The 23,598-nt window shown below is 38.4% G+C and overlaps 1 protein-coding gene across 2 annotated transcripts; it reads left to right on the top strand.

Annotated features, from left to right (window-relative positions):
* Positions 1 to 40: 40 nt before the first annotated feature.
* On the top strand, positions 41 to 22,562 carry ATAD5 (ATPase family AAA domain containing 5). 2 transcript variants are annotated; one of them, XM_014601952.3, is made up of 23 exons: positions 41 to 193; positions 1,610 to 3,426; positions 3,800 to 3,887; positions 5,623 to 5,787; positions 6,459 to 6,600; positions 8,294 to 8,378; positions 8,942 to 9,123; positions 9,640 to 9,797; positions 10,104 to 10,257; positions 10,465 to 10,752; positions 11,744 to 11,840; positions 12,272 to 12,357; positions 12,545 to 12,690; positions 12,835 to 12,982; positions 13,363 to 13,533; positions 13,848 to 13,966; positions 15,539 to 15,632; positions 15,938 to 16,002; positions 17,238 to 17,418; positions 18,569 to 18,762; positions 19,087 to 19,901; positions 21,311 to 21,478; positions 21,687 to 22,562. In XM_014601952.3, the coding sequence occupies exons 1-23, from the start codon at positions 119 to 121 to the stop codon at positions 21,763 to 21,765; spliced, it is 5,517 nt and encodes a 1,838-aa protein (XP_014457438.2). In that variant the 5' UTR covers positions 41 to 118; the 3' UTR covers positions 21,766 to 22,562. The 2 variants fall into 2 exon arrangements, with proteins under 2 accessions (XP_014457438.2, XP_019349974.2); XM_019494429.2 differs by lacking the exon at positions 10,465 to 10,752.
* The last annotated feature ends 1,036 nt before the right edge of the window (positions 22,563 to 23,598 follow it).

Below are 23,598 nucleotides of genomic sequence, written 5' to 3'. Positions count from 1 at the left end.
GGGGTGGGCACCGCGCTGGCCCCGCCCCCCGTCCCGCCCGCGCGCGCTTTTCTGCCGCCGAGCGGCCCCGCCATGGGTCCCGCGCGCCGCCGGCCCCGCCGCTGAGGAAGCGCGGGGCATGGTGGGCAGGGTGGCCGTGGCCGCGCCCGCGGCTCTCCCAGACGGGGACGGGGACGCGGATGCGGACGCACAGGTGAGGCTGCTCCGCCGGGTCTGCACGGGCTCCCCCGCGGGGCCTGTCAGGGCGCTCGCGGAGGTGGGCCGCGGCCGCGGGGACGAGGCTTTTGGGGTAGGAGCGCGGAGGGGCCCCCTGGGAACGGGCTGTCACTTGCAGTTGAAACCGGGGTGCCTGCAGCACCGTGGGGGAAGCTCCCACAGGACCGTCCCCGTGGCCTCGGGCGCTGCAAAGGGCCGGCGAGGCGTCAAAAGCCTCATTTTATTTTTTTAATAACTGAGGCAAGTGCGGGCTGAGACGCTCTGGGGTGACTTGGGTCCAGCCCAAACGGTTGTACGTGTGGGAGGCTTTTACTAGCGTCGGTTGTGTGACTCGCGAATACACTCGTTCTCGCGCGCGCCCGTTGCCATAGCCCCCAGCCGAAATAACAGGTGCGGTCTCAGAGCCGTGTAGCCGTCTGCCGGCGAAACGAGCTGGACCCGCTCTTCAGACGGGAGGCTCGGGGTTGCGAACCGCTCGGTTCTCCGCAGGAAGTTATTACAAAACCACGCTTGTTCCTCGCGGCTCTGGTTTTGTCGGGAGCGTGACAAATCGACGGTCAAATGGACGCGTAGCAAGGGTTTCTCTTCCTTGGAGAGAGGTGAAACGGGCTGCTGCCCCTTTCTGAAGACAGTCTGAATGTGTCGTTCCTTTTCCTTGAGACGTGATAAATCTCCACGTTGCAGTAAAACCGTGGGGTTTGGTTTCTGTTGGGCCGAGTGCTGTGCTAAGAGATACTCTGGTTGTTGCCCTGAATCGTGGCTAAATTTTCCTGAAGATACACTTCCTTAACTAAGAAATTGACTATCAATGGGCAGACCTTTTTAAGGCAGACTTTCCACTTCCATGTAAAAAGCAATCTAATTTACATTTGTACTTTAATGCTGATGCCATGAGAGAGTAAACAGGAGGGGACGAGGGAGAAGGACACAGGGGGCTGTGCACAGGGTCAGTGGGTCTGTCACGTAGGCACAGCTCAAGGTGAAGACCCTTAAATTCCCTCTTTACATCCAGGAAGAGCACACACCAACTGCTGCAGCTTCCTTAGCCTGACGAAGGGTTTTTGAACCCAAAAGCTTGCTTAATAACTATTCTCCAACCATTTAGGTTGGTCTAATAAAAGATATCAAATTCACCCAAGGAACCTTGTCTGCCTATTTACAAAGATGCTGGCTCGCTTTATTTACAGGTTTAGATGTCTTTTGGAAAGACGTTGGTAATGTTGAATCATGCAGTCTTAAAGTATCAATGTGACTTCTCTCTGAGAGAGGGAGTGACCTGGACTTCAGAATTGTTTCTCTCCCAAAGAGCCTAACTATATAATATTCGATGTTATGGTCACGCGTATCTGATTCAGTCTTTTAATGAAAATGAATGTTGATTTGTCGTTACTAGCCATGCAAGAAACGAAGAGAGGAAGATCCTCCCATAAAAACCATTACGAAATATTTTTCGCCGTTAGCAAAAAATGTGGATAAAGTGTTGTCACCACCAAAATCTAACAACATATTGGATTATTTTAAAAAGACGCCTCTTACAAATGAGAAGATCGCTTTACCTGTTGCATCTGGAGAAGACAAAACAAGTCCAGCTGAGCAGCTCGGCGCTGGCAGCAAAGATTCTAAATCGACTTTGAAAACTTCTTCAAAGCTGAAGAGAAAAGGGAAGAGAGTTAACTTAAATAATAAATTGAAAGAGATTCAAATACCTGACAATGAATGTGTGATAGAAATTACCAGTGATGACAGTAGAGAAACAATAGAGCCAAAAGAAGATTGCTTGGTGGCTGATATTGTTGCCAGCAGTAGTTCTACCTCACTTCTTCAAAAATGTGTAGAAGGGCCAGCAGAAGATAAGCAGCAAAGCAAAGTGTCTCCAAATGCTGTCACTTGTAGAAAAGATGCAAAGAAAACTGGCTCTGAACTAAATGGAACAAAAAATAAACTAAAAAGATCAAGGAAGAGGAAGCACAAAGATGGTTCGGATTTGTCCAAAAGTTTCTCCTCTGAAAACCAGCTGAATGAAAAGTCTACGAAGGAATGTCAAGATAAAAAACAAATCTTGCATCTTAAAACAATAGAAAGTCAGAATACACTAAGTGATTTAAGTTTTGAAACTAATGTGGAGGAGGCATCCCAGTTAACCGATGGCACAATCACAGTATCGTTTGAGGACTTTTTGAAAAGTCAAGAAGAAAACATAGATCATATTCAGGAAGCCAAAATGCCAACATTTGACAGTACTGTTACAACAGATGAAATGGACAAGAGTGATAGTACCAGCGACCCTGAAAACTGCAAAGGATCCCAGCAGCTACCACTTAGAACTGTGACAGTCCTTGCACAAGTTCATCCCATTCCCCCCAAATCTGCCTCTCTCCTAAAAGAGAAAAAAACTTCTAGAAAAATAGCTTCTATCTTTTTGAAGCATAAAGGGTCTGAAATTGAAAAAGAAAGTAGTCCAGATATCTTAGAGATTGAACAGACTGATCAGATTTCTCAGAAGAGAAAATCTAATGTAGTTATAGAGGAGGAAGAATTGGAGTTGGCTGTCCTAGAAGCTGTAGGTCCTGAAGCTGCAAAGCCAAAATGTACTGTAGAAGAAAGACACCAGTTCATGAAAGCTTTTAAACAACCAGTTTCTGATGTAGTGAAAAGCGGAGTGAAAAAAATACCTGGGAAAGTAAAGGAAAATAATGAAAAGTCTTCAAAACAAAAACAGGGAATAGAAGATGATGAAACTGTCTCAAATAAAAGTCTGGAAAGTGAAATACCAAAGGATTATGCTGATAAACATTCACATGGTCATACTGAAAATGGCAGCATTCCAAAGGAGAGAACCAATAAACTTAAAAGAAAAAAGAAGAAGGTATTGGAGACCAAGGGAACAAATATTCTTATTCCAAATAGTATTAGTCATAATGAAGATGAAAGTATAAAGGATAATGTTCAGATTAAGAAAACAAGCTCAGATAGTATAATAATACTTTCGAGTCCAAAAAAGAAGAAATTAAGGAGAAGTGTAAGACAAAAGACGGTGGAAACATCCAAAAATATTACACCTGAAAAATGTAGGCTTAGAGATGCTCTTTCTGAAGATGCACTAGGTGATGGTCCTCTCCAGGCTTCTACTCCAAAAGCAAGCAATAGGAAGAAAAATATATATAAGGCTGAGGTGATTACTGTACCCTATGATGCAAAGAGCCCAATAAGGTAAAAGTTTCAATTTTAAGACTGTCTTATATTTTGCTTAAGTATGTTTTTATCTTCTGAAATAGTGGAGGTGCGGGGGGGTTGTTTTTAAATGTTCATCAATAAGAGTGAGGTTATAGATGGGTGGATTGGGAAGCATTTCTAGGTATCCTATAAATGTAATGGGTCAGTTGAATAGCAATATATAACTGATTTCTTTTAACTTACTCTAGGATTGAAAGTTCCTAGAGGGAAAAATATATCTGGCCAGTTTGATTAAGATTTTTTCCTTTCACTTAGAGCAGGACATTTTAAATCTACTGAATCTGAGGTTGAGAGTGAGGCATCTTCTTTTTAGTTTAAAAATAAATAAATAATGTTTTTCCCTATTTAGAATGAGATTTACTCGAATTGGTGCATCTAAAAAATCAAACAAAACTGAAGCAAAGGAACACGAGGAATTTATTCCAAGTAGTATTAAGGTAATTTAAATAAGCAAGTCTGCATTTCACTTTCTATGTTTGAAAGATCACTTGTTAAATACTGAACTGTGTGCATAATATTGTATAACATCAACCACCTGAAACCTCAAAATCCAAAATGAGGCCACTTGCACTATGAACTATTGCAGAATTTAATTTTTTTTAAAATAAAATCTGGAAGGGGGATGTAATCAAAGGTGGTTTTCTTCCTTCCTGAATATGCAGATGGATGCCAAATTCCTGCAGAGTGAAATGGAACTTTTCAGTTTCACTGGTTGGGATACTGTGGAAAGCAGTGTAAGTGTCAAGGCGCACTTATACATGTGCTCCAGGTTGTGGGGTGGGGGACATGCTTTAATTAGAGCGGCTCTGAAAGCTATTCTAATTAAAGCACCTGGATTGCTCCGTTCATCAGTGTCCCTGCACAGAAAAATGGCTTCAGGGACATTTTAAAGTGCCCCTGCCACCATTTTTCAGTGCAGGGACGCTGATGCAGATGATGTTGTGGAGTCTGCCGGAGCGTGGTAATTACTACTCTCCAGCAGAGTCAATTAATCGAGTCTGCTCTGGTGTGTTGTAATTATAGCGTGTTGGAGCAGCCTCGATGCATGTGTATAGGCGCCCAACAGTTGCATTAGTTTCTTGTTGCCACTTGGGAAGGCTGTGAGCAGGAATTTGGGCAGGGGCAAGCAAACCACAACCTAAAAAACCCCAGAAATGGAAGAATAGTCATTAACATCTCTCTCTTCTGTAACAGCCAGAGGGTTGTGGAGAGATGGAAGGAGGCAGCAAATTCCTTTTCTAGCAGGCAAGAAGGATAGGGGGAATGAAGGTTTAGTTATAAGACTAGTTATTGAGTAGAGGCTGATGCATTTCCTGGTCAGGATCCTAACAAACCCAGCATCATCCTTATTTAGATGGGCAAGGTTCAGCCAACTACCTCTTGTTGATGAGGACTCTTACTTTTTTTCTCTCTCATTCTGGCTCATAGATGTCTGCTTCATGCACAAGTGGTTTCAAGTCTATTTTCTTAAGTGGAGAGTTAACCAGTGTACATTTATTCAGTGTCACTGTTGTTTAGATCTTGGAATATGCTTCAGAAGGTGTAAGGTCGCTTTCCACAGCATACCTGAGAAATCCTTATTAGTGATATTACTGTACAGTTATACAGTAGAATTGAGTGTCGTTGACTCGACACTTCCTGACATTCTAGGTGGCAGTTCTAGCAACCAGCAAAGATAGTCTGGAGACCTGAAGATTGGGAGGGCAATACAAGGAAGCTTAAGTTCTCACTACCTGTGCTATACTAGTGGTTCTGTGGATAAATTAGCAAATATTTACAGGGCTGTCAATTAGGTATCTATCATAGTCAGCAAATTGTATTTGAATGTTTGTCTTAGTTAGGAGTTGCTGCTGCTCCATGTTTTATTCTCTGTTGACATTTCCTTCTACCCTGAACACTTGCAGTGTCTCCTTGTGAAAGATAAATACATTTATGAGAGCTTGGTTATGATCGCTGTTTAGTCCATATTTATTTGTGGCTGTGTGCTTGTGCAGAATGTAGGAAAGACTTTCTTCCCTTAAAAGGGAGCAGTGATACCCACAACCATATTTCTTTTCAAATTATATGCTATCTGTGTGAAGGATGTTGTACTCGTAGAGTGCCAGTGTAAGTCTTTAAATGTAGAATAAACAGCGGTTAATGGTCAAATACTGTGGTTATCTTTTGTGGTAGGTAAATTCCACTTCTAAAAATATATCTAAAGCAAAACAACTGATTGAAAAAGCAAAGGCCATACAACATCATAGATCAAAGGTTAATGAAGACATGCAAACGCCTGTAAGGCGCTCGTCTCGACAGCAAGCTCTTGCTGAAAGGAGGAAATTGCAAGGAAGTGAAGTAAGTCTTCCTATTTTGAGCAAAATAGAAATTCCATATTCTTTTCATAGTTTCGTGAGTCTTACTTAAGAAATAATTTAAATGTCATTTTTTAGCCTATACATATGCTTCTACTAAGAAATCATGTGAATTGAATGATTATTTGGGGAAGTGGTATATTTATAGTTCTGCATTACTAGAAGGTGTGAATTGAGTCTAATTGATCCTTTCTTTGGGTCTTTTACTCATTGGGCTTCAGAATCAGATTCCCGAAACTGCATCCAGAACCTGTCATAGTTCTGATTTGATGTTTTTGTTCTCAAAAAATGTCAGTTGGGTCCTCATCTGTCTGCCTGTCTAATTATATAATTAGGCAGGCAGACAGATCAATCGATCTCCTGATGCATCAAAGTATAAACAAGGACCCAACTATTTTTTTTGGAAAACTGACATTTTTCACTGTCGGTTTTCCAAATATAATATTTTTACTGTAACTTACCCCATATGCTGTCCATTTGTAGGAAACATGAATCAAGCAATTGTTCAGCTTTCAGAATTAATTCCTCTTTTTGGAGGGGACTATCTTATCAATTTCAATAGCACTCATCAGTGATTGGTAGTGTTAACAGTTGAAAACAACAATCAAAGCAGAAAATAATGTTTAAATTTTTAATCTCTGTTTTCCTTTCCAGGTTTCTGTAATAATCTTAACCTCAACCCCGGGTAATAAGACGGCTGTAACACAACACATGGAGAAAAAGCAGAAGAAACTTCGGAACTTAAATGATGTATTAGGAAGAAAATCTGGAAGTGTGAAAATTATGAAGAAAAATGGTAATTGGATTTAAATAAACTTTTACTTTAATTTTTTTTGAGTGTTGAAGGTGCCTATCTTAAGCATTATAGCTATGTCTGAACTCTAACATACCATACCTGAAAACGGCACCTTCAGACATGCTGGGGTGCTCAGTGTGCTACTTCAGCCCTGCTTCCTAAGTGACAGCTGTTTAGCTGTGTCCTCATGATACCAGGGACAGTCTAATGGTCACTGTTGCTATGCAGTACTAATTAATCCATGTAGAAAAAGGGTGGGCATTTATTTTGGGTGGAGGGCAGCTTAACAAGTTTTGGCGAGCTGTTAGAGACCACATAGGTCACCCCGCTCCTTGACAGTTGCCCAGCCCCGCGATCACCACATTGGGACCGAAAGTCCTGTTCCTTGCCATTGGAAATCCCTCCCCATGCTACCTGCCCCCCATACTCCTTTTGGGAGGTGGGGTTGCCATCTTAGAACCAGAAAAAAACAAATCTTACACTAGAAGTCAAACACCTACTGTAATGTATTTTAATTTAATTACAAAAGTATTTGTCATGACTTGTGATTGTATATTGTATATAGAAGGGATAGCATAATAACTCAAAAATAAAGTGTAACTTTTTTTATATTGTGGGGGAGGGTTGTGAGTGTGTGGCTGTGTAGGGGGGCATCGGGTATGTTGGGGTGTATGTAGGTCAGCGGGGGTTGTGAGGGCAAGTTGTGGGTATGTGGGGTGTGAGGGAGGGTGGGGGTGTGAAGGACCCCCCACACACACTTCCTTCCCCCCCACCCCCATGGTATTCAGCCCCTGCTGCCTGGCAACAGCAGCAGATGGGGAGGTCAGGGCACTTGTGCCCAGTGCAGGCACCTGGTGGGTCATGGCTTTGGCCAACACTGCACGGAGGGAGCGGTGGAGGAGTGCACCCTGCCCAAGCTGCCTCTCGCCAGGGCTCCGCACTCCAGCCCCTCACTGGAGCCTGCTTCCTTCCCCACCCCCTGCTGAACAGATCCCTGCACTCTGTCTGCAGTGGAGGGAGCCCCCTGCTTCCCCATGGAGTCCAGCATGGGGCTTCCCTGCTGCGAGTGTGGGAGCTGCAGGCACATGGTGCGGAGCCCCTACAATAGAGGTAGCTGGGCAGGCTGCACTTCCCCCACCATAGGCCATATTTTGCCCACTCCGATTTAGGTTGTCATGGGGACTTGGCTATACAGCTTCTGGTTGAGGGAAGGTGGTAGCATGCATGAAGGTGGTGTCATTTTACAGAGTATAGTAGGTTTTTAGTCTAGATGTAGCATAAGACTTGGTATACAAATCAAAAATAAAACTAATATGTAATATTTATCTTCCATCAGAATTAATAGCATAGCAGCCATTTGTGTGTGCGCTCTGTTTCCCTCTGTTTAAGGGATCATTATCAATTTCAAAGACTATTTTTAAATAATAATTAATTTCTGGTACTACCCCTTTCTTTTGTATTCTTCTTTTATTTGGCTTTTTAATCGTATTTTAATACAGGAGAAACTGTTTATATACAGAAGGCTGTTAAATTTGCAAGGTAAAAGTAAAATGAGAGAGAAAAGCATTAACAATTATATTTTCTTGTATTGCTTAATCTGAGTCTCTCTAAAGTGAGGAAGATAAAATTAAAATGAAAACACAAATCTAGCAATAAAACCAATGCTAATTTAATTCGCCTTTGTCTTTTAAAGGAAAACCGAGTGTCCCTCCTTCATTCCTGGGCAAAAAAGCTCAAAACTGTGGTGATGAACCAATTGTAATCTTTGATGAAAGCAGGTTAGTTTTCCATAAAATTCAAATTTACTGGATTCCTGATTCTCTCCAAATTTCTCTCCAGAGAAAACTTGAATTATTTTATAAGAAATTAGTGGTATTCCTTCAGTGTCAGATCGAAGTATTCAAGTTTCTTTAGAAAACTTTCTCACAGTATTACATCAAGTACATCTATCAAAATGTAGTAACAGTGTTTTGAATGTTAATATAAAAATATTATGCGTGTTAAATCCCAAGAGCTTTCAAGCTGACTCTTATGGTATTGTTGCTACTTCATTTAATGGGTTTTACTAGTCGCTCTAAACCCAAACCTGCATTTATTCAGTAACTGTAGTAGGAACTATATTTTTAAAGTGTCTTAGGAGGAGGCTGGAAGATAAGTGTGTACTCCCGCTTTCTTCAAACCTTTTTGGTCATGGTGTAAACCCTAGCAATCTTTCCAAACAATTAGTACACTAAAGTCTCCACTACATACTAAAGGGAGTCAGTGCTTAATATGGATAAAACTTACATGTGAATTGTGTGTGCTTGCACATTTGAATGTTTTTTTTATCACTTATTTGAAGTCGAGATGTATCTGAAAATTCTCAAGATGATGAGCAATTCAAGGCAAAACGGGAATTTTTGATGAGTGGTTTGCCAGAGTCCCTAAAAAGATACATCGCAAAGAAAGCAGCAGCAATGGAAGCATATTCTGTGGCCAGTTCTTCTTTTCAGACAGTCGTCCATGTACAGCAGAAGGATAACTGTAAGTTAATTTACTCATCTGTAAACCTATGTTGTAAATTTTAAAGTAGATCTTTAGGAGATCTCTAAAAACTAGAGGTTCAAAGATAAAACTTTGTAGTATACTTCGGGTGGTATAATTAGCAGGCCCTTTTTTTCCTTTTAAAAAAATGAAATTTAGATGATAGTAATACTTAGCTAGATAAATTAATGGGTAGATGTATAGAGTATGTTTTAAAATATATATAATAACCAATAATAGTGTTTGAGTAAGTCAGTTTAGCATAATAGATTTCTTGTTGGGCTCAGTGTGACATTAAAGCAGTTGGAATTGTGTGGAATGTATATGAAATAGTTTAGCTGGTTTGGGATGGTGACAATAGATGCAAAGATGTTGAAATATTTATTTAATTTGGTTTTGAGAGCATGGATAAATTTTGTCATGCAAAATAGTACGGTTTTTTTCTTTACTAAGGAAGCTTGGTCTTTGGGGCTGGGTTCTCATTTCTTTAATGATTTTTTTTCCATATTTACATAGGTAGTTTGCTGTGGAGGTTGACGTCACCATCGTGTCCTCTGTTAGCTAAGCTAAGGGAACCAAATACCAACGTAACTGATGTCACAAAACTCACTGTTTCACTTGGTGAATTCTCAGTTATAAGTTCAAAACCTAGTAGCAACAATTCATCACTCATGGTTCGTGTTTTTAAGTCTTTTACTGCTAAGAAAATAACGAGTCAATTGAAATATAGTGTCTTTATCCTGGGATTTTTATTCTTTAAAAAAAAAAAAATCCTGCGACTTTCACCCTGAGCAACACTGATTACTACTTTAACATATACTTGGTTAAACTTCTACTTTAAGCATGCTAAAAGGTTCCAGATGCTTTCTGATGATCATTGTGCATACCAAGGCAGTTAACAAAAATAAATGGTGTTCCAACACTGAAAGCTTGCACATAAGTTTATCTGATATGTTTTGAATGCCTTTTATATATTGCAGTTGTCAGGATGGAGACCAGTTTTTCCTAAAAATCAAAGGAATTATTTATTAGAAGAGATCAAATCTTCTAACCTGGAGTTTCCTGCAAGATTGTATTTTAACCAGTTTTTGAAAAAGCAAACTGAACATGTACTTTCTGAAAGCAGTAAACAAGGTCAGTAAAGTATTTAAGTCCTGATGCCAGGAAAAAAATTATTTAAATCTGTAGCAAAGAAAAGCTGAATTGAAGAAAATTACAGTTATCTTATTTTGAGTAATTTTGACTGAAACATATAAAAATATGGATTACATAGTAAAAAATTGAATGAGATAATGTAAAGGCCTGAAATGATGTAATCTATTTTTAATTTTCACTTACTAGTAAGTAAATGTGAAGCCACACATTCTGAAATGGATCAGATTAGTTCTGACAATCCAAAAGAAACTAAGAGGAAAAAGAAACAAACCGAGGACTGTAAATCAAAAAGAAGAAAACAAATTGACAGAGGAGAGGTGAAACTAAAATCCAAAACTTCAAAAAATGTCTGTTTGGTGCAAGACACTTCAGACACAGAAAAAGTAACACATGCAGGGAAAAATAAAACCCAGGACTCGGATGTTATAACAATAGAAGACGTTGACCTGGGGTCAGAATTAAACCCTGTTTCAGGTACCTTTTTACATGATTTTTTTTAAGGTATAGAAAATTCTCTGTTACTATTGGGTAAATGGACCTAGATAGATTTTGTGTAATCCTCCCAATGCACTGCAGAGCATTATTCCTGCTGGTCATTAGCAGGTCCACAGAGAAACAAGAATATGGACAAGCTACTCTGAAGTTGTAATTTTAATGCCAGAATGGAGTAATTTTAAATCAATTATTAAGTCGTGATTTAAAATACTGGACTAAAAAAATATTGATTTTTAAATCTGTTTTACAGAGTTTCAGTAGAACTTGAAAAATTATGCTATTGCTTTTGTGTCTTTAGATTAAAATTTAAAATGAGCTGAAATATAAGTGCCACTTCTGGTATTCCCAGTATAACAAAACAGCTGTAGGCTCTGAAAATTAGGCCCTAATCTTATAAACATTTTAATGAGTTGCACAAATAGTCTCATTAACTGCAAACTATGCTAGAGGACCTGATTTGGTTCAAGAATTTCGATGTTTCTTCTCTTGTAGATGTTCAGCAATATGGGAAGGTGAGGTAATCATAATTAACAGAATAAATTAATTGCTCATTAAACTTGTGCTTTGAGTATCTAAAGATGGTCATGGAGCCCTAGATTTGTTTTTGGTTTTTTCCATCCTGGATGAGCATTTTACATGTGAAACAACTTTTTCGTCTTAAAAAGAAAAAAAAAAAACTATTTAAAATGTGAAATTCAACTAAGGAGGAATTACCTAGTGAGAGAAATAGGATTTCACTGTAGGAATTTCAGGCTGCATACAGTGGGAAGAAAGTAAAGAACTGCAACATATAAATAAGAGACTTGAAAATTTTAAAAATATTTAGAATTCTTAATTTTTAAAATTAAATCCACCTCTGTTTAATTCCATGCACATAAGCAACTGGTGTGTTTACTCTTTTTTTGGATACAGAATTGTTTAAAATAAATAAAAATCCAGAAGTAGTCTATTTTTTTTTTTTTTATTCTAGGTATTGAAAAGGAAGATGTGCTGTGGACAGAAAAGTACCAACCTCAGGAATCCAGTGAACTTGTAGGGAATGCAAAGACCATTAAAAGATTACATGGGTGAGAAATGTATCCGTTGTTTTACCAAAATCAAGTATAACATGAGGTTTGATTTCCCCTTAACAAAGTAAAACAGTAGTTTACAGTAGGGGTATCAAACTTGCCTCTTGTAGCAGATTTGTCAGTTTCATTATTTGCATCAGTTGTGTTTGCTCAATCAAATGGAATATTTTGGAAGAGTGAATTCAAAATACGAGCTTAATAAACTCTAATAAAATACAGTATACTCAAACCATTTACTTTAGTAATTGAACATTCTTTAGTAATTGTTCACTTTGAATCCTTCCTAGTAGAATCTAGTAGATGTTTATACAGTTGATTTGGGTAAAAGGGGAAAGATTTTTTTTGCTGGGGGAAAAAAACTCTGAACTATTCATCTTCACTTGGGATGCTTTATTGATTTGATTATTTCTTGTTTCCTCTCCTCAAAGTTGGCTGCAGGAGTGGAAAAGAAGAGCTGATTTAGAAGAAAAGAGAAATCAGAAAGTGGAAAAAGATGAGGGAAACGCCCAACAAGGTAGTGGGGATTTCCAAACCTCTTCCCACCCCCACCCCTCCGCTTTTCAAAAATACGTTGGTTTTTTTTGCCATTTATTTTAATTTGCCATGTTTCTAAATATGGAGACTAATCTAGATCATGCCATATTTGCCTCTGGCTTGACTCTGGTTCAAACTCTTTTTTTCCTTTTGAAATAATTCTGTAGATTCTTTGGATAGCATGGATTTTAAGGAAGACAAATCTGACAGTGAAGAAGAGATTGCTCTCTGTAATACTATGCTGATAACTGGCCCACCGGGTGTGGGAAAGACTGCTGCAGTGTATGCTTGTGCTCAGGAACTTGGGTTTAAGGTTTGTCTTTACTGCTGCTTTACTAATATATAATTAGGGGTGTGTGTGTGTGTGTGTGTGTGTGTGTGTGTGTGTGTGTGTGTGTGTGTGTGTACACATATATTTAATAAAAGGTATTTGAATTTATTTTAAATATTCTTGCAGATATTTGAAGTTAATGCCTCTTGCCAGCGCAGTGGTAGACAGATCTTATCTCAGCTAAAGGAAGCCACTCAGTCTCATCAGGTGGACAAGCAAGGTGTAAATGCACATAAACCTTGCTTCTTTAACAGTTGTAGCACCAAGTCCCCGAGTAAGTGTCATTTGTGTTGATCTCTTCCTTTTAGCAGTTGGTAGAAGAAAAGTAAAAGGCAGCATAAAAAGTAGTAAACTTGCATTCATCTTATTCTTTTAATGTTGGGAAATGTGGTTTGTTGATTTTAGGTAAAGCATACCCACATTTACTGAATTAAACTTTTTCCCCAGTACTTTTAATTTGACTGTTCCTAATAATACTTCTGTATTGGTGTGGAGTAGGAGGGAGAAAAGTTATTCTGACTATTGCTGCTTATTTTAGATTATCTTTATATTGCAGAGAGAATAGCTAAATTAAACCAGGCTTTCAGTTTATCAGAGATGTCAGTTGGAGAAATATATTTTAAGCTTAAAACTAATGCAAACGCTGTCTTTCAGAAAAAATAAATTCTCCCAAGAAAATTGTTTCACCAAGGAAACCTCCACTTTCACCCAAAGGAACAGGAATAAAACGAAGTTTTCCTCCTAAAACACTAGCAAATTATTTTAAAGTATCTTCTAAGCCTAAGAATAATGAAGAAACAGTAAAATCTCAAGAAAAAAACAAAGGTAAATATTACCATTTAATATGCTAGTTTGTCACCTTTTTCCATTTGCAGATAATCTTTCAGAGTTGCACAAATATTAAGGACTAATAATTAGAACAGTGACTAGAAAATCTGTTGTACTTGTGTTATGGTAGTTATGGAAGTTGATAGATATACTTTATGCATGAGTAGTGTCTTAGACTTCAACGGGACAGTTTAACATGTGAAACGTTATGCAGGTTTCCACAACTCTGCAGGACTAGGACTTTACATAGTAAAGTACTTGAATTGCTTTTTGGTTTTACATTAATCTCATGGCTTGTTCTTAATATTCAGAAACTATACAAAAATCACCTGAAGAAACCGCGGATATTCAGATTAGATCAGTGAACAAGGAAGTGGGAGGAGAGGAACTCAACAGAAAAAGTGCAACGTCTCTCATTCTTTTTGAAGAGGTAAACCTTAAATTGTCTGCGTGTTTTGGAAAATAAATATTTTCATGCTTAAATAATTTCTTTTCCCTTGAGACTCTGGGTAGATTTCAGTGTTAGGATTAGCAACTTTTGAAAAAATTCAGCTGGAAGTAATTTCACCCACTGAATTTTTTTGCAAGCTTGGTCTATAAATATATATCCTAGATGCAACATCTAATGATCCAAACAGAAATATTTAACTATTATTTTGTAAATAGATGGATTCCCACCCCCAGGCCCATAACACAACTTTTGCTGTAAACCAGCACTTTTTTTAGCTGGAAAACTCTATTAACCAGCATCCAAGGAATGTGGCAAAAGTGAAACTGGAAGTACCACTTCCGGAGGATTTCCTGTTTCACTGCCATGAGCCGAATTTTTCTTTGCCACTTCTTTGGCCCACGGCCCAGGGCAAAGCAGCCTGCGCAGGCCCCCTGTCCCCCGGCACACTGATGCTGGGGAGTGTACCAAACAGTGCACATTTAATTAACTGGCATCCCCCATTCCTGGGGGAGGCCGGATAACAGAGCTTTTACTGTATTTCTTTTTCCTCTTTCCTTTTTTCCCCCTATACTTCACACAAAAAGCTAACGTTTGCCCCCAAAAAACTGTTTTGGGCTGTAGACTAAAGAGTGAGAAATTACAGCCCAAAAGCAACTTAATGTTAAGGATACTTGTCTTATTTCTAGAATGTCATAATCGCTATGATATAAAATAAAATATTGTTAGATTTGAATATAGAGAAGACTGCTAAAACCTTTTTTGCACCTACTCCAAATAGTGTGTATATAACTAATGAACTTCATTTGGAGTGGGTATATTTCCTTTATTTAAATATGTTTAGGAAAAAATGTTATTTGTACAGTTTTCCCTCGATTTTATGTGGCACATGCATTCCCAGAGAACGGCGCTTAAATTCGCTGGGCTCTTCCCGGGGGGGCACAGGTCCCCGGATCTGTACACAAAATGACAGCAGATTCCCGCTGCAGGCTGGGGCTAGTGGCAGCACCAGACTTTTCCCAGTGATCGGGGTGGGCCACACTACGCGTTGGGAACAGCCTGGTGCTGCTACCGGCCCCAGCCTCCAGCAGCAGCCTGCTGTCATCCCGTACACAGATCCGGGGGCATGCACTCCCTGGGAAGAGCCTGGCACAGCCCGGAGCCCTCCTGGGGGGGCGCGCAGCAGCAAGAGGCGCATCCCCCCCCATGACAGTTCCGTCTGCAGCTGGCACAGGCCGCTCTTGGGGCCACTTCAGCTGGGGCTGGGATGAGTGGAGCTACGGCCCTTTCTTCTCCCCCCACAGACATACCTGCTTGGGGGGCAAGTGGGGGTGTGCCTATGCTGATTGCATAACAGCAATTTTACCTTGCCCATAATGAATTATGGGTTTAAATATGCTCATTGCATAAGAGCAAATTCGCATATAAAGAACCCACATAAATCAGGGAAAACTGTGTAATCAGTAAAAGCTGGACACTACAGCCGGAATACATTACAGTACTATTTTCATAAGCTATCATTAAGCATTTTTACATATTTGGTACTTCCCATAGGTTGATATAATCTTTGATGAAGATGCTGGGTTTTTAAGTGCAATCAAGACTTTTATGGCTACTGCAAAGAGGCCTATAATTCTTACTACAAATGGTGAGTGTCCCTTGTCTCCAGTAACGGGGACCCTGTAGGCATTTAAGGTCGACTCGTATGAAGTAGAGTATTGACTAGGAGCGAGCAGAATACAATTTGTGACCGCAAAAGTTAGTGAAACTCTAATTCTCTATGCAAGCACAAACTGTTTCTGTTAAGTTTGTGAGGTTTATACAAAGAATAAATGCTAAATATATTTTAGTATTTAGGTAAAAATACAACACTTTCTTTTTCTTTCTTAAACAAAAGATAAACAATTTTGAAGAGGAAAATTTCACCAAATTTAATTTGTACCTTTCGTGCAGATCCAACTTTTAGTTTAATGTTTGATGGATACTTTGAAGAAATCAACTTTAAAATACCCCCTCTGGTAAGTCTCTCTGTTTTTGACATGCAGATCCCTTGTTTGGATTTAATTGGTAAAATTGAAAATCGTATGTTTTGAGATCTGCAATTGAAGCTAATATGTTGATTTTAAAAACACATGCTGTTCATTACAGTCCTTAAAAATGTGACTTATTTCTTTTTACTGCAAATAGAATTAATTCTACCTTTTAGCTAGAAAGCTGACAGGCTTATTTATACCTGAATATTTGAGAGGGGGTTTTTTTGTTTTTTTTTGTTTTTTTTTAAATGTCCTTCATAATCAAACTGTCCAAGTTTTGTAAGGGAAGATTTTTTTACATCTGTAGTAGTTACACTTCAAAGATCTGAATTTAACAGAATGAATCGGGCATTGACGATGAAAGAAATATTAATCTAGTGATATTTTTATTAAAGGAAAGAGTCCAATACATGACAACATTCTGTATTGGCAGATTGCTTCAGTTAAGGACAAGTGTAAATTATATAATGTGTTTAAAACAAAAAAAAGGAAACATCAATGAAAAGGATCTTTTTATCACTTTCCAATATCTAGATTTTTAAATCTACAAGGTCAACTGAAGATAACAAAATTAAAGGACAAATGTTCGTTTTAAACTGGGCTGCTCATGCCTTTTTGTGGAATTTGGGAGCACTAGTGCTTGAGGAGCCCAGGTAGAAAAAGCTTGGTGTCGTTTGCCATAAGTCCAGTTCTGTGAAGGCTTCTTAAGAGTTAACGCAGTGGGTCTGAGTTGAGGTTGGGTATTTTAAAAGCTATCTATTAGCCATTATACACTCCTTCCATCCCCTCTTAAACTGTAGTAAATAAAGGCTAGTTGTTCTTTTTTTCTGCAGAGGGACTCGCCAAATTTATGCTCTGTACATTTCCTAGGTGTCCCTGCCCCAAAGTAATATGTGATACCAATAATTAAAAGGTTGAGCTAGAAGTTTTATACTTTTTTTTACAGGCAGTAAATATGGGAAATAGTTTTAAAATAGATTGAGCAGATTTTGCTATATTGTGTGTGACATGACTTCCAAGAATAACTTAGTCATGGTCAAAAGGCTAACAAAAATGAAAAGAATTGGAAAACTCACTTCTATAGTTCATAGCTGTTTCTCCATTGTCACACAAATGGATTGAATTTTTCCAGTACATAAGACCAACCTTTTCCGGTAACTTGCCATAGTCTACATGGACAAATACATTTAACAGGTTTTTTATCTGACATTTTATTTTAGATAAATGCTGCTAGCTATTTGCAGGTGCTGTGTCTGGCTGAGAATCTACGAACAGATATAAAAGACTTAGCTACTCTGTTAACTACAAATAACTGTGATATCAGACAGAGTGTTCTCTACCTACAATTTTGGATTAGAAGTGGAGGTGGATGCTTGAAAGAAAAAGGTGTAGCACTTCACGGTAAGTTAATCCAGAGTAAAATAATGGCCAGGATATTAAAATCTTTATACTAAAATGAAGAATGTACATGTTTTATGCAGGAGTTGTTACCAATCATTCATAATTATTTAACTTCCTGAAAGAAGTTGAGACAGTAATCTAAAGTCCCACAGTATAGTCACAGTAACTAAAGGACTAGAAGTCTGCATTTATTACATTTGTTCATTACCTATCACTGTGGTATCTGATACCAGGAACTTTCGCAGTTGTTACCCCTTACTCTTCTTTCCTGTGAGTAACAAGAGTAGGCCAGTTCCCTCTCGACATGGAGAGTAAGTCATACAGTTATAGCAAAAATCATCCTGGGGCTGCAGTTAGTTCACCACAATATCTTGCTGCTGTTCTTGTTGATGAAGCAGAATTGAAGGATAAGGGGGAATAGAGGAGAGAAAGCTGGGGGGAATGCAGGCAGATCAGAACTGAGGGCTAGGGAAAAGGAAGGGTTCGCAGAACCTTTTCCCATAAGGAAGCAGTACATGGATTTTCAGCCAATGAGAGAGGAAGAAACCAAAGCAGGATACAAAGAGCAAGAAACAGCATTTGCAGTGATTATTCAGAACAGCATTTCTCAACCCGTAGGTCTTTAATGTATGAAAGGGTTGCAGACAAACTTTTAAAAATGGATTCTCCTTTAAAGAAGGAAAAATGTGGGAAACTGTGGCCTCTCCCTTGCAGGCTGTCAGCATTCCAGCCTGCTCGGGGCTGCTTGGGGCCCCCATTCCCCCCACCACAAACTGGGGGCAGGGGGCAGCGAGTTGGGAGTGAGGGGCACTGTGTCAAGACTGGCCATCAATGTTTTATAATTGGGTCCTGGTACAGAAAAGGTTGAGAAACCCCTGTTTTGGAAAGTACTAGTAGTAAAGGGGGAAGAAAGGAAAAGTTAGGAAAGGTAGAGTGAACAAACTGATAGGATTGTCAGAAGAAAGACGAGGGAGGAGAACAAAATTAAATTAGTAAACTTCAAGATTACAGCAAGATGAGACTTCCAGTTTAAAAACTAGGTTTTATTTCTTTAGCTTGGAAAAGAATGAGCAGAATCAAAAAAGGGATAATGTCTTGGCCCCAGAATTTTTCATGTCATTGTAAACTAAATGTGGTATTTTTTGTGTAGGAAGAGGAGGAGGCCGTGAGACAAATGGATCAGATCAGTTAACTCTTACTGAAAAGACGGATTCAAAGAGTGGTGCTCCTCAAACTGATATACATCTTCAGAAGCTTCCAAAATGTGATACAGGCTGCATAGAAACTTTGCTTGGCCTTAAAAATATTTTTTTGCCCTCGGAAGATTTGTTTACATTTCTCAAGGTATTTTTGTAATTCTGGTTGCTAAAGTTTTGAAGAAAATTGTATCTGAAGAATGGGTTTACAATGCATTATGTAACAATTTTCAGTACTATTTAAAGTAGGCATGTTTAGCAACAATCTTTAAAATGTTAATTTGTACCTAAGCAATTAAAAACAGGTAGGTTCAGTCAAGCTAACAATCAGGCCATCAGTTCTTTAGTTAATTGACTAGTAAGCCATGAATATTTCTCTAATGTCTTTGTAAATTAAGTGCGGTTTACATTTAATTGATTGAAAACTACTGTGAAATTAAGCACATTTTAAAAAAATTTAATGTTTTCACAGCATAAAATCACGACAACAGAAGACTGGAATAAATTGATAAAACTGCTCTTAGAATTCCAGATGAAGAAAGTGGATTTCATATATAGCAATCTTGAGTCTATTCTTCCTTTACCAGTTCAGATTCTTCCAAAGCCAACACAAACATTTAACCCTTTATTTGAGAAGGCTACAGCAGTTTCTTCAAATGAGAGATCCCTTGATCAGCTGGAAAAAGCTAGCCCTGTGAAAAAGTCTAAAAGGACAAAGAACCAGAGAAGGCTAGCTTTATTGGATGATAGTGACTTATTTGATAATGAATTGAACTACTCTGCTGAATTTATAAGCTTGTCATCAGACAGTCCTAAATCATGCTTAGAAAAAAAACCAGATGAATTAAAACTTAGGATGAATAAAGAAGAAAAAGTTAAAATCCCAGCAAGGAAAAAAAGCTCTGCTCTTGTTTCTAATTGCCTGCATTCACTGACTGAATTTGTGGATGACATGTCTTTCTTAGATTGCTGTCTAAGCACTAATGTAAGGGAGCCCAAGGAATATTGTAGAAATGAAGGGTTTAATTGGACACATGGAAAAATTAAAAATGGTCTCTGTGATGAGCACAGTACAGAAGATAGTGATTGGTGGAGTTTTCAAAGCTGTAGTGAACTCAAGGCAGCTGTTGAAGCACTCAGTTTTAATAAGTGCTTTGTTAATATTTCACAAGATGTGGAAGCCTCCTTGAATCCTAAAACACTAGGAAGTGATCAAATGGAGGAACTTACTTTGCATATTTCAGAAGAAAGAAATAATATATACTTTGGTCAATCAGCTGATTTGAGGTAAGACCAGTGCCTCACTTGTTTCCTGGAATACTGTACAAGTAGTGGTTGGAGGAAGAAGGTTCACTTCTCTCTCTGCTGATCAGTGCTGAAACTCTTTCAGATGTGGACTTTTGCTTATAAACAGCTAAATATGGCCCATCCTTTCTCTCTGTTCCAGAAAAGATGCAAGAAAGGGATTTCATTTTTTTTTTTTTTTTAATTTTCCTTTTCCCAACTGCTTGGGTTTATTGCCAAAGTGATGTCCATGACTATGCTGAGGTAGGGTAGTAGCACCATTCTAGTCTACTGCAGGAAATTAAAGCTGTTTTTTCTCAAGACCTAGACAATTAAATAGTTTGCTGTGGGGTGTCTTAATCCTTCAAGCACTTATACATGTGAATAACTCTTAACCATAAGTTAGACAGTCCAAATAGTATATTGGTATTATTAGATCTGGAGGGGGGAATGTATCAGCTGTGGATATCTTTGTAGTAGTAGCACGTGCCCTTAAAACCAAGGGGAGAAAAACCTTAAATATAATATTCAATTAGCAAAGACATTTTGTTTTCACTGTTAATATAAAGGATTAGTTTTTAATAAATTAGCCACTGTTTTATCCCAAACTTTGTTGCATAGATTAACAAATAATTCTTTTACAAGTATTTAAATAGGGCAATAAATGAATTCCTAAGATGCTATTAACACATCCTTTTTTTGAAGAAAGTCACTGTGTGAAAGATTAAAAAATCAGTTGTATATATTGAGAGAGCTTTTATATCATGATTCAAAACCTAATTTGCATGTGCACTGTGACACTATACAGTTGCTGTTATGATAGTGGGAAACCTGAATGTTGATAAACTTGTAACTGGCACTTTATTCCTGACCAGAATGGAAGCCCTGATATGTTCAGGCTCAGGGTATGTGTTTAAACCACCTATACATGAGCACTCTAGCTGTAAAAACTTCTCCCTAAACTTTTTTCTGTGGTTTAACCTGGAGGAGTTAGAGAGCAGACAACTTCTACTTAGCGCTGTGTAATTAATAATAATAATAATAATAATAATAATAATAATAATAATAGTACAGGGGTGCGCAAAATGTGGCCTGCAGGCCAGATGCAGCCCACCAGGCCACACTATCCAGCCTGCGGGGCCCCTAAAAAATTAGAAAATTAATATTTATCTGCCCCTGACTGCCTGTCATATGGCCCTTACTGGCTTATGAAAACTCAGTAAGCAGCCCTCCGCCCAAAATAATTGCCCACCCCTGTGATAGGTTGTGTATTTCATGGACCACTTTTGTATGATTACACCTTTTAATGAGACCTAAAATCAATGTTTTTGGTATTCATGGTATTAAAATGTCACCATTTTACTCATTAAAGAGTAACACTAAGTATGTCTCTCTTGTTTCTGTCTCTTCAGTATTCACAGAAAAGCAGAGAAGAGACTGGAAATTATCCAAACTGTGTTTTCAAGTAGAACTCTGTTACACCTGTGTAACAGGCAAGCTAGCATAGTGGAATACCTACCCACACTCCGTAGCATCTGTAGATCAGAGAAACTTAAAGAACAGGGGAAACTCAAAAGAAGGTAGGTTTTAGGTTGATCTGAATCTGCTGTGTTTTGCCATGCAGTAGCATTTCTTAAATTTTGTTACAACCTTTTTTTTTTTCTTCTGGAATTTCAGAGGGGAGGGGAGATGGATTCAGGACCTACTTCTCTCATCAGTACACTAAAAATTACTGCTTTTTTTCTTAATGGACTTCTTTATTTCTTTCTGCTCCTTATTGTTTAACAGGTTTCTGCATTATCTGGAAGGAATTCATCTTGAAATACCAAAAGAAACAATGAGCAGTTTGGCAGCTGAATTCCCTTAGAGTGTTTTGACACCAGAAGTGCCTTGTACAGTGGGTCTATATGGTACTTGCCACAACCTGATTTTACCATATTAATTTTTTTGTACATTCAAAGAGACATTTGTATATTAAATTTTTATATAAGTATTTAAAAACACAAACTGTATATATCTGCTGTGGTAGTATTGCCCTCCATGGCCAAAATGGTGGGTTCTTTTGGTGTGCGTTTTAAGTGAGCTCAAAAGTGTTTTAGTTTGTGCAGGTATCTGGACCACTTCATATTACTTTAGATTGCTGCACTGAAAGTGCACTTTCAAGTAAGGACAAGTGATCCATGTTTCTGGTGGCTGGTGTGTTTGGGGAATGAATCACCGTCCCAGTATCCACTCACAGCTAGGGCTTCACGGAATTGCAGTCTGGTGGTTCCACTCTGGATCTTCGAATAGTGGGGAAAACCAGCATGATGAAAGACTAGCAGAAACTTTAAAACTGGAAGCCTCTAATCACACAACAGTGAGTAGTGGGAGGGGAGACGGCAGTAAAAAAGTCTTTGAAGTGATATGTTTCGGGGTATATGGATCTACTTCATTATATTCATGTATTTGTCTTTTAAAGTTGTCAGGCCAGTATATTTATCTCCAACGTGGTGAAGAAATACTGTAGCCCAAGAGATGGGGATCAAAGAATTGGCAAGATTTTTTGTAAATAATATTTTTATACCTGCATCACTTTTGGGTTTAGTAATATGTAAACTATTGATAGTCTTGTATATTGCTTTTTATTGTATTTTATATTTGATAAAGACTTCAGCCTGGTTACCTGTGCTTGAATCTGTTTCATGACTTGAAATAAATCTGTGGGTGAGACATTTGTACCACTTTAAATAATTCTGCTACTTGAAAAGTCAGACTTTAGAGTTTAGGATGATGTCTGTGGCCTGAAGGATTTTCCTAAATGAAACTTCTCTAACTATGTTTTTCATGGATCCTATCACACTTGAGCTGTTTTTTCTAAGATTAACAAGCCCAGTGTAGAAGTGTAAAATTGCACCTCAGTTCATCAGATACTGCTGTAATTCTTGGGAAGACCAAAGTTTAGCCCACACTGCAACTGTTACCTCTCCTCCTCTGATCTTGCTTCTTTCTTACACTTCACCTGTGAACATGCTTTTGGATACAGTAAATTTATTTGTCTGAAACTGTTGTATGCAGTTTATCTCCCCTGTGGCTGAGTAGCCAAGCATTTGGAGCCACAGCAAGTGGCTTATATTAATCAGTGTTAGTCTAAATCTTGAGTTGTAGCAGTGGCCTAGGTTCTGCAGTTTTAGAAAAACTATATTCCCGCTGTTTGTAAATGTGTACTTGTTTTCACAGTGTCTCGTTAGGGCATCATTTTATGAAGAGTTGTACAAAGGTTTTAATACCACACCACCTATTCCTCTTCCAGAACTTAAGCCTAATTATAATTTTCCAATTAGAACATCCATGACCCTTCCTTCTCCTCTAAAACTTGCTAAAGAGCAGAAGAAACCTATTAAAGGAAAGCATTTTTTTAGGAATGGAAACATCAGATATAACATGATGGTAAATACTGAAATGCAGATAGAGGTATTGGATTTCTTTTTTTGTAAGTCTTCCCCTTTTTCTCTTGAGCCTTACCCAAAGGGCAGATTTACTTTCTGGATTGCAACTGGAATTAAAAGTGCCATGGTGGGTTGCTACACTGTTCCCTCTTATTAAGAATTTTGCTGAACAAACACACAGATTGATAACAAGATATATAATGCAAAAGAGTTAGCCTCTTGCTTTTTCTGTTCCTTTCTGCTTGCATTCAGAAAAAGTTTACGCTTGAATT

Source organism: Alligator mississippiensis, chromosome 8, assembly GCF_030867095.1.
Source record: "Alligator mississippiensis isolate rAllMis1 chromosome 8, rAllMis1, whole genome shotgun sequence".
NCBI classification, from domain to species: domain Eukaryota; kingdom Metazoa; phylum Chordata; order Crocodylia; family Alligatoridae; genus Alligator; species Alligator mississippiensis.
Note: the sequence above shows the minus strand (reverse complement) of the source record. Positions and strands in the feature narration are given on the sequence as shown.

Bases quoted from the DNA above. Each gene is read 5' to 3' on its own strand.
- ATAD5 (XM_014601952.3), top strand. From the start codon at position 119: ATGGTGGGCAGGGTGGCCGTGGCCGCGCCCGCGGCTCTCCCAGACGGG. The intron at 8,379-8,941 runs GTTAGTTTTCCA...ACTTATTTGAAG, and splicing joins GTAATCTTTGATGAAAGCAG to TCGAGATGTATCTGAAAATT. The intron at 11,841-12,271 runs GTGAGAAATGTA...CTCTCCTCAAAG, and splicing joins ACCATTAAAAGATTACATGG to TTGGCTGCAGGAGTGGAAAA.